Source organism: Choloepus didactylus, chromosome 13, assembly GCF_015220235.1.
Source record: "Choloepus didactylus isolate mChoDid1 chromosome 13, mChoDid1.pri, whole genome shotgun sequence".
NCBI lineage: Eukaryota > Metazoa > Chordata > Mammalia > Pilosa > Megalonychidae > Choloepus > Choloepus didactylus.
Window position 1 is genome coordinate 83,488,897 of NC_051319.1, and position 13,503 is coordinate 83,502,399.

Consider the following 13,503-nt stretch of genomic DNA (forward strand, 5'->3'; position numbering starts at 1 on the left):
GGGGAGTGAGTCTTGTGGGGCCCAATTGGTGTCCCAAGCTTGCGTGTGTAGTTGGTGTTGCCTGCCCTGTATGTGGGGCGTGTTTCTGGGCAGTCGGGGAGGGGGGGTGGCCCTAACAATCAAATCTCCCTGATGATCCTAGAGTTTTAAAGCTACTGCAATAGTCTAATCCTTCAGTTCAGTCCTGCCACAGTTTGTCTCTGCCACTGACCCACAAGTCTTTGGTATTGGCATATGGCTCCTGAGACTTGCAAGTGGGCCCCTCTTCCAGGCTGTGCACCCCGGGTCCTCTGTTGAGGGATGACTGTGCTATGTCACAGGTGAGTGCCATCCCCCCAGGGCAGTTCTGGGCTGCTGGGCTGTGTTGGGAGGCTCCCAGTCTGCTCAAATGATGGCTGAATGGGGCTCTGTTAATTCACACTGCTCCCCCTTCCCAGCTCTGGGACATTCAGCTGAGGTTGCAGGGAAGGCTAATGTCCACGCCCAGTTTTGTGGTGTGTGCCTGTTATTTGAAGCACTTCCGTCACACTGGGTTGTCTGGGGCAGCTCTGGGCTATGGGGCTGGCGATGGGCAGGAGTGTTTCCTGTCCACCAGGATGGTGGCTGTGAGCGGACACCCCCCTTTTCTTGGGAAGTTGTGGTGTTTAGTGAATTTTCTCAGCCACTGGATTATTGCCTTTTGTCTCAGAGCTCTCTTAGTTCTGCTCTTGACTTGACATGCCCAAATTTCAATTCTTTGAAGCTTTCTGTATTGAGCTTCTTAGAGTAATTGTTTTAGAAAAAGCAAAAAGGATTTAAAAAAAAAAAAAAAAAAAAAACGGCCCTCCGCAGAGATCTAATGGGTTATTGAAATGCTAATAGACAAAGCAGCCAGGGCCATTAAGGAAAGGTGCACAGGGCAGAGAGATCAGCCTTGCTTCGGGATTTGCATATGCGCCTCAAGGCCTGATCTCCGCCCTTCCCCTTTCTGTGTTCACCAGAACTCCAAAAATCCTCTGCTTTTACTTTGGAGTTTTTCGTGTTGTTTTTTTTCTATGCCTGTCTCCTCTCTGCTGGGCTGGCTGCTCTCAGAGTCTCTGGTGTCTGGTCTCAGTCTATCTATGGTTGGAGTTTGAATCAGTAGAATGAGTTTCCGATAAGAGCAGCCACTGCAATTCTCCCTTCTCCTTCCTGGAGCTGACAGCCCCTCCTCCCCCGGGACTGAGCCTGGCAGGGAGGGGCGCGGGTCCCCTGGCCGCAAAAACTTACAGATTTCGCTGATCTCAGCAGTTCCACGTTTTCATGAGTGTTGTATGAAGTATGCCCAAAGACAGATTGCTCTGTGGTGTCCAGTCCACGCAGTTCCTGGCTTTTTACCTACTTTCCTGGAGGAGTAACTAAAACATACAGCTCACCAGTCTGCCATCTTCTCTCCGCCTGGAAGGATCTTCCACAGTGTCTTTTGTAACCTAATCTTAAAAGTGATATACCTTCACTTCTGCCATGTTCTGTTGGTCTCACGTACCAAACCTGGTGCACAATGGGAGAGTGGACTACACAAGGGTATACTAAGAGGCATGGATCATTTGGGGCCATCTTGGAGGCCATTTTTCATTCATTTTTTAATTTATTTTTGTATGGACTCATGATTTTCTTTTTATTCAGTGGGTTGTAACCCATTTATTCAATGGGTTATATTAATTTATTATGATCATTTGTTTTGATAATCAAATTATCCCAGATTTGTTCTTTTGTCCCTTTTATTTGAGCACTTCCTTATTTTCTGGCATAAGATAATTTCTGTCTTATCTTCTACTTCCCGTTTCATCTGTTTTTCCAAGGAGACCTAGTTTCTTTTAGTGGAGGATGATATTTAGAAACCAAGATCTGACTGCTAGGTGTGCTCACTGTCCCCAAGTGCTTTGTCAGTGTAATCGGTGGGGGTAGCTAGGAAACATGTGTATGTGTGTGTGTGTGTATATATATCCATCTGTATTTTTATTTCTGTGTATTGAAAACAATAAGATCACAATACTGCTTCCAATTCCAGTCCAGTACCATAGAGTTCATTCTGTATTTCTTGCTCCTCTCCTCTGGAGATGCCCTTCTCACTCTACCCCATCTTGGACGTCCTGCTGTCCCATCTCCCATGAATGTCTTCCTCACTGTACTTGGGCTCAGACACTTTGTCCCTAAATAGTAGATGCCCTCATTATTTAAAAAATAATAATAATAAAATAAAGGGTTTATTTGACATAAATATTTAGATTCAAACTATTTAAAATAATAGCATTAGCATGTAGAACATTACTTGAAATAGATTAGGAAGTTCAACCCAATTATTGTGCCCATGTAACACTTTTGCTCAGGAAGTATGGCATTTTTCTATAGCCCCGCTTACCTGCATAAACTAGTCCCCAAGTCCCCATTCCTTTTTTTTTTTTGGTAGGAATAATTCTTTAATTTCAACTTAAAAGAGGAGAGATTTTCAGACAGCCTTTTATAGCATGTGAGCCAATAAATTAATCAAACTAAATATTCTGTCACTGGGATGGTAATTAATCTCTGCTTGGAGCAGAAAGAGGTTTCAGTGCAATCATAATGGCCTTACGTCATTTAAAATAGGGAATGCTTCACGAATTTGCATGTCATCCTTGCACAGGGGACATGCTAATCTTCTCTGTATCATTCCAATTTTTAGTGTATGTGCTGCTGAAGTGAGCACAGTCCCCATTCTTTGAAATAGTTGAAAACAACTGTAATTAAAAACCCTGAAACTTCTCTTTTATTACGAAATATTTTACAAATAAACTTTTAAACACTGATATGACCAACACCCATGTACTTTCTACCCAGCTTAAGATTCAGACTTTAACTTCAGTGTTTAAGTTTCAGGAGTGAGGGCTTTTATTGGTAATTTATCAGCTCTTGGCCTCTGCATATTTAGGAATGTTATTCTTGTTTTGATAGGGGCACATTGTTGTCAGTGATGAAAAATTATTTGTGGAACTGTGCCTACTTATGTAGAAGCATATATTGTCACTGTGTTTAGTAGTCAGCCAGAGTCTATCCATTGAAAAATTGTGTATTTAAGTCTTGTGCTTCACTTTTGTTGACTAGATAAATGGTAGTAAAATCTACTTTGAAAGTATTGCGCTTTCCAGAAGCATAGTATACATAATGGTGAGCTCTTTTTAAAGTTGTGAGTTGCTCCAATATTTAGTAGATCCATTTCAAAGGTTGACTTTGAGACCATTTCCCAAATGTTTAAAACATTGATTAAATTAGTTTAAAAAAAAAAAAAACCAACTTTAATTCCTTTTCAAAAGGGAAATAGTTATACCTTTTATTTTCATCACTACAGGACAGATCCATTCTGCTTAATAAATAAAATCTGTTTTATTCACAATGGCAATTCCAAATTATGCAGTAATTTTTCAACATATGTCTTATTTTAGTTCCTCCAGTGTTGAACCTGTAACTTGATCTGGAAATTAAGTTGTATAGGGGCATAGTGCAACAAGGTTAAAATATTGTTCAGAACTGCCCTAAAGGAACAACTTGAAGTTAACGACATTTATTGTCATTTGGAAAGGAGCTTACAATTTCTTAGGCCAGACCATGAAGATGACTTGATCTCTAACCTTAGAGCCTGTGGTAGGACCCACCAATTATGTACTTTTTCTATGTGTATATTAAAGTCTCATCCCTAGTTTCTACAATTGCTGTTGATTAAGCCTGAAACTATTTTGATTACATATATGATCAGTTTTCTTTTTAGAAGCTTCTAAGTTCTTTTTTGTCTTTAGTGTTGGACAGTTTCCTGATGGTGGGCGTGTGAGTCAGTTTTCATCTACTTTGCTAGATAACTGGTTGGTCTTCTCAAGCCAGAAATTCATGTCCTTAAGTTCTGGGAAATTTTCTTGCATCTTTTTGTTTGTTTTGTTGACGGTTTCATTACATCCATTTTTTTTTCTTTATGTTTTGAACTTTTGTTGTTTGTTGGATTCCTGGACTGATCTGCTCCTCCTCTTTCCCACCTTAGTCAAAATTCTTTATTAATTATTCAGATTACATTTAGAATCTTCTATAGCTTTTTCATCTTCATTCCTTAAACTGTTTAAGAGAATTGCCATTAAGAATTTTCACTTATCATATTCCCGGTTCTCCCCACCCCGAGTCCCCCCATCCTCCTAACTCCTACCTGTTCTGCCTCAGTGATCATCCTTGGTGAGTGTCCAATTTTCTGAGAAGATGGCTGCCTCTAAGTAATTGTCCCTAACTTCCTTTATTTTACCTCAGAGTCTTTCTGTATTTTTCCTTTTCTTTACTTTGGTTTGATCCTATCCCCTCTGTTCCAGTTTGCTAACGCTGCCGTTTTGCAAAACACCAGAAATGGATTGGCTTTTATAAAGGGGGTTTATTTGGTTACAGAGTTACAGTCTTAAGGCCATAATAGTGTCCAAGCTAAGTCATCAATAGTAGGGTACCTTTGCTGAAGGATGGCCAATGGCATCTGGAAAACCTCTCTTAGCTCAGAAGGCATGTGGCTGGTGTCTGCTTGCTCCCAGGTTACGTTTCAAAATGGTGTTCTCCAAAATGTTGCTCTCGGGGCATTTTGTCCTCTCTTAGCTGCAGCTCCTCTTCAAAATATCACTCTCAGTTGCTCTGAGTTCCCTCTGTGAACTCCTTTATACTACGCCAGTGATCCAGTTAACACCCCCCCTGAATCAGCGAGGTAACATCTCCATGGAAATTATCTAATCAAAAGTCTTGCCCAGTTGATCGAGTCACATCTCTATGGAAGCACTCAATCAAAGATTCCAAGCTAATCAACACTAATACGTCTGCCCCCACAAAATTGCATCAGAGATAATGGCGTTTTGGAGGACATAATACATCCAAACTGGCACACCCTGCAACTTTTTCCCAGATCTTGCTCTTCAGTGATCTCCTCTTCAGTCTATCCCTCTTCACCCATAAACTTACTTAGATTACTCCCATCCTAATATCCATTCTGTTACATCAGCTTCCATTTTCCCTCTTTTTTCCTTAGTGGCTTTGCTATCACCTATGTCTTTCACACTGTTAGCCCTCAGTTTGGTGTATATCCCACAAGATTTCTACAACTCACTAACAGTTTCCAGTGACTTTTTTTTATTTCCCTCCCAAATTAAAAAAAAAAATGTATGATAACGTAGATACAACTCAAATTTGTCATTTTGACCCTTTTAAGTGTATAATTCAGTGGCAGTAATTATATTTAATATGTTTTGTTACCATCATCCATTACCAAAACTTTTTTATCACCACAATAAAAACTCTGTACCTGTTACCCATTTGGCAATAATTTGTCATTTCCCCCTTCTCTGGCCCCTGGGAACCTTTAATCTACTTACTCTCTGTCTCAATGAATTTGCTTATTCTGTATATTTCATATAAGTGGAATCATACAATATTTGTCCTTTTGTGTCAGGCTTATTTCACTTAACATATTCTCAGATTTTATCTATGTCATAACGTATCAGAACTTCGTTACTTTTCATGGCTGAGTAGTATTTCAGTGTATATGTAGATTACATTTTGTTTATCCATTCATCTGTTGCTAGATACTTGGGTTGCTTCCACCTTTTGGCTGTTGTGAATAATGCTGCTATGAATATTGGTGTATTGGTGTACAAGTATCTGAGTCTCTGTTTTCGCTTTTTTAGGGTGTATACCTAGATGTGGGGATGCCTGTGTTTAACTTGTTGAGGAACCACCACACTGTTTTCCATAGCAGCTGTACCATTTTTACATTCCTATCAGCAATTTTAATTTCTCTGATATTGGTTGGTTTCATTTTTTAAAATAATAGTCATCCTGGTGGGTGTGAAGTGGTATCTCATGATTTTTTTAAAAATTGTGTATTCTGAAATAATTTCAGACTTTAAAGGACAATGGCAAAAATACAAAACCCGTACATAGAACTCTTATCTAACATACCCCCATCCAGATGCCCAGATCTGCCACATTTGCAATATCATTGTCTTTTCATCCACCTGTCCATTCATCTGTCTGTCTCACTGTGGTTTTGATTTGCATTTCCCTGATAACTAGTGATGCTGAACATACTTTTATGTGTTTATTGGCCATTTGTGTATTCTCTTTAGAGAAATGTCTTTTCAAGTCCTTTGCCCATTTTTTGATTGGGTTTGTCTTTTTGTTGAATTGTAAGTATACTTTATGTATTCTGAATACTAAATCCTTATCAAATGTATGATTTGCAGAATTTTTATCGCACTCTGTGGATCATCTTTTTCACTTTTCTTTAACTCTAATATTAAGGTCTTTGATCCGTTTTTTTTTTAATGCAATTTTATTGAGATAAAATTACACACCTTACAATACAAGGTGTACTTTCTGTGGCCCACAGTATCATTGTGTAGTTGTGCATCCATCACCATGATCATTACTCCAGAAAAAGAAATGAAAAAAGAAAACCCAAAACATCCCATACCTCTAGTAATGGTGTGGTACATTTGTTACTGTTGATGAAAGAATATTATGGTATTACTGTTAACTATAGTCATAGTTTGCAATAGATACATTTTTGCCCGTATACCCCTCTATTATTAACCCCTTTATTCTCTCTTTTTGCTCTACCTTCTGGAAGACTTTCTCAACTTTATCTTCCAACCTTTAAATTGAGCTCTTCTTCCTTCTCAGAATATTCTGTTTGTTTAAGTATCTTGCACTTGTTTCATGGAAGCAATAGTTTCGCTTACCTCTAAGGATAGTCATGATAGTTTTTCTTTCTTTTTTATTTTTTCTTCTCCCTGCATAGTCTCTGTTGTCTCCTGATTGCTTTTTTCCCCTCCACAACATTTTTGTCTTTTTCTTTCTTGTTGAAGATGAATCATAAGATGGCTGATTCTTTTACTGTAATTTGTCTATCCTTTTTTAAGAGCAGGGTGCTAAAAAGCTGAGTGGAAGTTCTGAGCATGTGGGGTGAGATTTGGCAACTGTGGAATTATATATATATATATATCTTTATATGAACTGAATCACTGTACAGCTCTTTATTTCATGCTGGTCAGATTTCCCTGAAAAGGATCTTCAAATCTCTTTCCTGGACGGTCCAAGCCAGGCTACCCATGTTTTCTGGGAACTACTGGGAACGAAGTGGGTGTGTAAATGTTGATTTAATATTCCTTTTTCCATATATCTGTGTTCTTGACTGTGCCTTGATGTATCTCAGTACAGAGACTTCTGTTTTATCCTCTCTAGAGAACAAACCGCCAGCCTTTTGCTTGGGTGGAAAGGGGCATTCACTCACTAGTGGGGTCCAGAGAAAGGAGAAGGGATCTGGTGATCAAACTAACTTTTTAATTAATTAATTTTAAGACTTTATCATAACCAACATATAGTATTGTTTTGGATGTTGTCAAAATTTACTTGGGTGTCAAAATATATATATATCTTTATTGATACCCATTTAATTCAATACAAACATACCAATATTTTTTATTCATTCTTCTATGATGGACATTTATTTCCAGTTTTTTGCTCCTACAAATTCTGAAGCATCAACATCTTTATACATGTCACTTGGTTCACATAGGTGAGGGTTTCTTTTTATAGTCTGGAATTAATTGGTTATAGAGTATGAGCCTTTTTAGTTTTTGTTTTTTTTTTTTTTTTAAATTCAGTTTTATTGAGATATATTCACATACCATATAATCATCCATGGTGTACAATCAACTGTTCACAGTACCATCTTATAGTTGTGCATTCATCACCCCAATCTATTTTTGAACCTTTTACATCAGAAAGAATCAGAATAAGAATAAAAAAAATTAAAAAAAGAACATCCAAATCACTCCCACCCCCCACCCACCCATACCACCCTATTTTTCATTTAGTCCCCATTTTCCTACTCATCCATCCATACACTGGATAAAGGGAGTGTGACCCACAAGGTTTTCACAGTCATACTGTCACCCCTTGTAAGCTACATAGTTATACAATCGTCTTCAAGACTACTGGGTTGGAGTTTGGTAGTTTCAGGTATTTACTTCTAGCTATTCCAGTATATTAAAACCTAAATATGTTATCTATATAGTGCGTAAGAATGTCCACCAGAGTGACCTCTCAACTCCATTTGAAATCTCTCAGCCACTGAAGCTTTACTTCATTTCATTTCACATCCCCCTTTTGGTCAAGAAGATGTTCTCAATCCCATGATGATGGTCCAGATTCATCCCAGGGAGTCATATCCCACGTTGCCAGGGAGATTTACATCCCTGGGAGTCAGGTTCCATGTAAGGGGAAGAGCAGTGAGACCACCTGCCAAGGTGGCTTAGTTAGAGAGAGAGTGCCACATCTGAGCAACAAAGAGGCACTCAAGGGGAAACTCTTAGGCACATTATAAGCAGGGTTAGCCTCTCCTTGCAGCAACAAGCTTCATAGGGGCCAGCCCCAAAACAGAGGGCTCAGCACATCAAGCCATCAGTCCCCAATGTTTGTGAGAACATCAGCAACAATCCAGGTGAGGAAGTCCAACACCTCTCCCAGCTGTTCAGGGGGGCCTCGAATATATATTTTTATTTTCCACCTCAATTACTTTAGGATGTGCTGCTATTTCATTCTAATCTATACAGACCTACCATAGCTCAGTTCCTATTCAAGGTTCCATGTAATTGTAGTGTTTGAACAAACTGACTGTAGAAGTTACATTGTTTAGAAAATATAGATCCTACACCAAATAAACATCTCTTCCCTTGGTCTCACATGGGAGTTGAAGTTTTAACACACTGTCAGTTTCAACCTTTACCCTTTGGCCCAATTTGCTCTAGTCTTAACCAGATCTGCTTTATTCATATCTTTATTTGAAGTCAGTCTTGCCATTTTTAAATTGAGTTGTTTGTCTTTTTTGTTGTTGAGTTGTAGGAGTTATTTACAGATATATAGTCAGATACATAGTTCCCAAATATTTTCTCCCATTATGTAGATTCTCTTTTCACTTTCTTGATCATGTACTTTGTGCACTAAAGTTTTAAATTTTGATGATGTTCCATTTATCCTTATTTTTTGTTGTTCTTGCTTTTAGTGTAAAATCTATGAATACATTGCCTAACAAAAGGTCCTGAAGTTGTTCCTTTATGTCTTCTATGAGTTTTACAATTTTTGTTCTTATAATTAGGTATTTGACTTTTTAGAGCTAACTTTTTGTTTATGGTGTGAGGTAGGGGTACACTCTTAGTCTTTTGTGGCAGACTTTAATTTTTACAGGGACCTATATGACCCTTGGTTAGTGTGGTTTTCATGCATAGAGGTATATTTTGCTAGAAGGTAAGCTCCTTTATTTTCTCTTCTGGACACGTTAGGCTTTCTATTCCCTCATGGATTTCTCATTCATCTTGTCTTTTCCATCCAATTCTGGTCTATTTTCCAAAGACACCAGAGGATCTGTATAGTACTGTAAAGCAGAGCTGAATCCCTTCTGCTGTAAATACTGGATTCGGCCTTGGTCAATCAGCAATTTACAAAGATGCCCTATTTTCTTCTTTTCTTCAACAGTAAGAAACCCAGGCAAACCCTCAGCGCTATTATCTGTGAGTTTGAATCCACCATCATCATGTTCTTCACTATCAACATTCTGATTATCTTTTTTCTTTGTGGTAATATTTGAAGCTTCCAAAGATGTCTTCCGCATTCCACAGGTTGCCCAACTACTCATTCGCTGGAAATAATGGAATTCCACTGCTCCAAGGCCTAGAGCCCTGAAATATTCTTTGCCCACATAATGTCTCCAATCACACCTGTGGTGACAACAGAGTGCAATAACAATGCCAGCCACAGGGGTCCACTTCTCTGGAACGTTTTTTTCATTTCCTTCCTTGGTCAAAGTGTTAATTTCTGTTTCTGTTTTATCATTCTTTATGCGTTTGGCTAAAGGTTCTTCATTCCTTTCCTCACAACTGGCAGCATAGGTTTCAACCAAACATCGTAATGCAAGATCTGTTGCCACACCACACAAATGCTTTCCGATTCCTACCACAGGTAGTTTTTCTTCTATTAGCACAGGAATCTTGTTCAAACACAAGTGTTGAATATCTATTTGAAGTCTTTTAAACACTGAATTTTTCTTCCTGTGTTTACCGTCTACCTTGAATCTTGTGGTCACCTTTTCTACTAGGATGAAGTGAACATTTTCAGCGTCTTTTAAGGCAATATCAATCCAATGTGATAATTTTCCCTTTCCTGCTCCAAACTCAACATAGCATCTTCTTGGACCAAGTAACTTTAATTTTTCAGTGTTAACTGTTGTTTCAGGTGCTTGGTTGCAGAATCACCATTTTTAGGGTCACGAAGGGCATCATTCAATGCTGGATGTGACATGATTTGATCTTTAAGTGAAGAGTTCAAACCTTCACTTGCTTTTCTCAATTTCTCAATTAAGTTTTCCAACTGCTCTTCAGATAGAAAAGAAACTGGAACTAACTGTTCAGGTATTTCTGTTTCATCTTTTAAGCCTGCATTAATATCTTGAATAAAGAAGTCAGGTTTTGGCTTCTCTCTTGCATTACATTTTTTCAAATGCTTTGCTAGTTGATCTTCATATACTGTGTGTTTTGGATCTAAAGGACACAGGATTCTTTTCCGAGCATTTTCTCCGGTGGCTGGTGAAGTCCAAACTCCTCCGTCTTCCCCTCGTTTCTCTCCCCCACCGCCTCCTCCGCGGGAGCCGAGCGCCAAACTCAAATTTACCAGGACCGTGTACGCCTTTCAGTCTAGTACCTAGGCCTGGCCTGTCCGACCTTTCCGCGCGCCTGCCGGGCCACCGGTCCAACATGAGCCAGGTTTTGTTCCAGCAACTTGTTCCATTGCAAGTGAAATGCAAAGACTGCGAGGAGAGGTGAGGTTCGCGTCACTGGGTGCCGGCGGGTGGCGGTTGAGGCCGGGCCAAAAGGGAAAGATCGAGCCTTTTTAGTTTTAAAAGAGATTGCCAAATTGTTTTCCAAAGTTGTTAAGCTAATTTAGAATCCTGACAGAATACGAGAGTTTCTAGTTAACTTTTTATTATGGAAAATTTCAAACATATACAGAAGTTGAAGTTTCATAATGAATTTCCATGTACCCATCACCGCAGGGTCATTCTTGTTTTGTTTGTTACCCTCTGCCCCCAAGGGATTATTTTGAAGCCAGTCCTAGGTGTCACATCATTTTATCTGTAAGTAGTTCAGAATGTATTCCTAAAAGATGGCAGATGTTCTCAACTGGTGGACAGGAGTGTTACTGGCATCTTGTAGGAGGAGGTCAGGGATGCTGCCGAACATCCCGTAATGCATTGGCCTAAAATATCAATAGTGCCAAGGATGAGAAACCTGAGATAAGGACTCATACACACACACACAATACAGTGATGACTTCTAAAAATAGAAACATTAAATTCCTAGTATCCTAGTATCAAATGTCCAGTGTTTAAATTTTTCTTTCAAATTAGGGTTTTTTGTTTGTTTGTTTTTTTTTTTTGATTTGTTTGAATCTGTGTATGAGCAGTCAACTCATTGCTCTTGGTTGATGTCTTAAATCTCATTTAATCCTTGCAGTATTTTTTTGTTGAAGGGAAACAGGTTCTTTGTCCTGTAGACTCCCACATTCTCTAGATATTGCTGATATTATCTCATCTAACTGATACTTAGACTTGCAAGCAGTCCTTTGGTTAATAATAGCCCTAATTCTAGGAGTTCCTTGTACCACCAACTTCTTAGCCTTTATAAATTGGGTTCTTTCCTGAGTTTTTCCACTGTGATTTTGGATCCAATCTTTTTGGGACAGCTAAGTCAGTCATCTGTGCTTTTTAGGTTGCAAAAGTTTTGTTGCTGCTGTCTCTTCTCCCATTCTTTGTGATTGTGAGTTTAAGCCTTTTTTTTTTTTCTTTTTTTTTTTTTTAATCTTTTGTTTCTTATTTTAGTGGGGTTTTGGGAGGGAGTGAAAGTTGTGCCTTCAGTCTTTCACTTTGCCTGGAGGTCTGAGAGATACTTTCAATGATTCTTCTTCTCTATATTTCTAAACACTTAACCCATGCAGCAGTGCTTTGCCAATATTTATGTTTCTACAAATTGTTAACTCTAAAGGAATAGGCATTTCAAAAAAGTCATGAATTATAGAACACCCATTGGATCTAATTACCTTTATGCAGCTGATAGAAATATTGGATATTTATCTATGTTTATAAATAGTTAATGGTTTTTTTCCTAGCTCAATCTGTAATATTGAAAAATGGCTGTCTTCTAAATTTTGCTAAGGCAACATTTGAGGTTTTAGGTAAATATTTAGACCTGCTAAAAGATTAAATATACTTTGCTGTTGTAACGGACTCTGGACAATATATTAAGATGTCATATCTGAAGGGAAGTAAATCACTTGAAATAATCAACTTTTTTTAAAATGAAATTTTTTAATTGTAAACTTTAACGCATACACATAACAGTGATAAGTTTCAAAGTACAATTTAACAAGTACTTAGCAAATTTCAAAGAATGTCATGGGTCACAGTTCCACATCTTCAGCTATTTCCATTATTGTACAATATAACATATATACAGAAAGGTGTTAACTTTCGATGTACAGCTCAACAAGCAATTATATAAGTAATTTCAAAAATTGTTATGGTTGCAGTTCCACAGTTTCATTTCTTTCCTATTATTCAATATAGGGTGTATACAGAAAGGTGAAGACTGTCAAAGCACAATTCAACGAGTAGCTATGGAGCAAATTTCAAAGGATGTTTTAGGTTACAGTTCCACCATTCATTTACCTCCTTCCAGCTATTCCAACACCCCAGCATCTAAAGATATATATATGTATGTTTCAGTATTCATAGATCTTTGTTAAATCTTACCTTGTTTCTTGCTACCCCTTCCTGTCATTTAATCTCTTTCTCCATCTTCAGGCTATGAGCACCCTAACTTGTTCACATTGAAAGGGGTGTCAACAGTGTGGGGAAGGGGAAGGGGACTGCATCTGATTGTTGTTCTTAAAGAGGCTGTTGCCTCTGGGATTTAGGACTTGTCTGGCATAGGAACACTCTGGTGGATTTAAGTTTCTGCAAGATAAAACTTGGTGAGTCTTTAATTATTATTCTGGTTATTTTTGTGTGTGTGGTAATGAGGGTGTCGGGGATTGATTTTGGTAATGAATGTACAACAATGTAATGGTACTGTGAACAATCAAATGTACAATTTGTTTTGTATGACTGCGTGCTATGTGAATATATCTCAATAAAATGAATTAAAAAAAAAAAAACTTAGTGAGTGGAACTTTTATAGAGTCTCGGTGGGGACCTAGGTATTTGGGGGCTACTTTTGGTAAGGGCATGGCATACTGTGGCCATTTGGGATGCCTAGCTGGAGCTTGCATAAGAGAAACCTCCAGGATAGCCTTTCAACTCTGTTTGGGATCTCTCAGCCACTGTGACCTCAGCTTGTTAACTATCTTTCTCCCCCCTTTTGGTCAAGTATGCATTTCCAGTCCCTC

The 13,503-nt window shown here is 38.4% G+C and overlaps 2 protein-coding genes and 1 non-coding gene across 5 annotated transcripts in view; 1 reads left to right on the plus strand and 2 right to left on the minus strand.

Annotated features, from left to right (window-relative positions):
- UBE2D2 (ubiquitin conjugating enzyme E2 D2) overlaps positions 1-13,503 on the plus strand; it is a 100,135-nt gene that overhangs the window by 17,241 nt on the left and 69,391 nt on the right. The window lies entirely within an intron of this gene.
- LOC119508624 lies at positions 2,597-2,704 on the minus strand. Its single transcript, XR_005211526.1, has one exon. It is a non-coding gene; the product is annotated as a U6 spliceosomal RNA (small nuclear RNA).
- Positions 9,353-11,300, minus strand: LOC119508380 (tRNA:m(4)X modification enzyme TRM13 homolog). Its single transcript, XM_037802000.1, is given in 4 exon segments — positions 9,353-10,284; positions 10,287-10,720; positions 10,762-10,867; positions 11,261-11,300. Coding segments are annotated over 4 exon segments (1,512 nt in total).